At 37.8% G+C, this 1,657-nt stretch overlaps 1 protein-coding gene across 1 annotated transcript; it reads right to left on the bottom strand.

Moving 5' to 3' along the window:
• Window positions 1–306: 306 nt before the first annotated feature.
• Window positions 307–1,203, bottom strand: monDomV1R1256 (vomeronasal 1 receptor monDomV1R1256). Its single transcript, NM_001167508.1, is given in 1 exon segment — window positions 307–1,203. A coding segment is annotated over 1 exon segment (897 nt).
• Window positions 1,204–1,657: the final 454 nt, after the last annotated feature.

Genomic DNA, 1,657 nt, shown 5'->3' with positions numbered 1-1,657 from the left:
TAAAAGGAATTCATATCAAATAATTATAAGAAATTTTTCATAAAAGAGTGATTGTTTTTAAGGAAGATTTAGATCTTTTTCAGTTTTTCATGGAGTTGTCAAATATGGAAATGAGAGAGATTGAGAATACAAACATTTCTTGATGATATGTTGAACCTGGACCTCAGTTTCAGGAATCTGTGAAATCATTGGCTTAGATGTTCTTCAGTGTTCCTTCCAGCAGAACCATTTCCAGTTTTTATATCTATAGAAGTTTTATCAGTGGATCTGTATTTTAGGATGATGGAGAACCAGTAGCTGATCAACCTATTGAACACAAATCCTGGGGATCTGTTTTTCAATGTTGATCAAAATAAAAGGACTGATTGTTGGATATCCCAGAGAGAGAAAGCCTGAGGTATGTATCATCCAATTGTTTGTGAATTTAGTATAGAGCATATGTATAATAAAAACAGGACTGAGTATATTAAACAAAACAAAGGTTCCCACTAAAATCAGAATTGTTTGGGTGGCTCTGGTTTCAGGTGATGTTTTTATGGAGAGACTATTACTATGAATATGACGAACATGTCTCTTGTGCCTGTGTAGAATTAGGACCATGTAAACACTAAAACATGTCATGAGGCACAAAAGCAAAATATGATGCATACATGCTATGATTATAAGTTTTATATGATTTTTGTTATGCATATCTAGAGGTCGAATTCCAGTGTTACATCCATCTTTAGTGTCTGTAGTGTTCTTTTTACCAGGTTGGTATGGCAGTATAATCATATGTAATAGTAGGCAGAAAACCCAGCAAAGAAGAATGTTTGGCATGATGCACTTTGGTGCTTTCATTTTGAGCTCTGCCAATCTGGAGTCATTGGGACTAATGGTGATGGCCTGGAAGGCACTCAAGAGGCAGGTGCTAGCCAGAGAAAGGCTCCGGGATATTATCTGCATGTATGTTATTATACCAATCCCAAGGTCATTTAGGAAACATTTGACCCTCCAAAGCCTTGTCACAGTAGGTATTCCCCTAAAGAGAAGCAACATGGCATTGGAAAAAGACAAATGAATGATAAGTAGTTTTTTAGGTCTTGTTTTATGATCAATGAAGAAATTAATGGTGTTTAGGCATAGGAGGATACAATTCCCTAGGAATCCAAGTCCAGTTAGTTGCAAGTATGCTATCCCCAGAATTTCATCATAATTCAGCATTCTTTGTCTTTCTTGTGAAAAGGATTTCCTGTTAAATAAAATGTGACCTATGTAATAGAAGGATTAGAAGGGGAACAGGAGAAATGGAAGGAGAGAGGGAAATGCAGAGAAAGGGTAAAGAGATTCTTCTTCACCACTCTTTTCTGGGAGATAGATGGCCGAGTCTTGTCCCCCTGATGGAAGGAATATCTATTATCAGAGTATAGTTCTGGGACATGGAGGACAAGAATTGGACAGATGAGCTTTGATAAGATGATCCACTGCCTCCCCTTTGGTCCCAGCTATTGTTGAGAGGCAAGATGGGTTTTTCTGCTTCTGTTCTCCTTAAGGATACTCACTGTCACTTCCCTTCAGAAAATTGGATTCACCCCAGATGTTGTTCCTTGGTTTAAGTAGTTTGGATCACTGGGATCCTGAGCTAACCTACCCCTTTTGGGGAAAGATGTGATTCTCC

This window comes from Monodelphis domestica, chromosome 6, assembly GCF_027887165.1.
Source record: "Monodelphis domestica isolate mMonDom1 chromosome 6, mMonDom1.pri, whole genome shotgun sequence".
NCBI lineage: Eukaryota > Metazoa > Chordata > Mammalia > Didelphimorphia > Didelphidae > Monodelphis > Monodelphis domestica.
The sequence above is the reverse complement of the archived record's forward strand: the minus strand, read 5'-3'. Positions and strand labels throughout refer to the sequence as shown.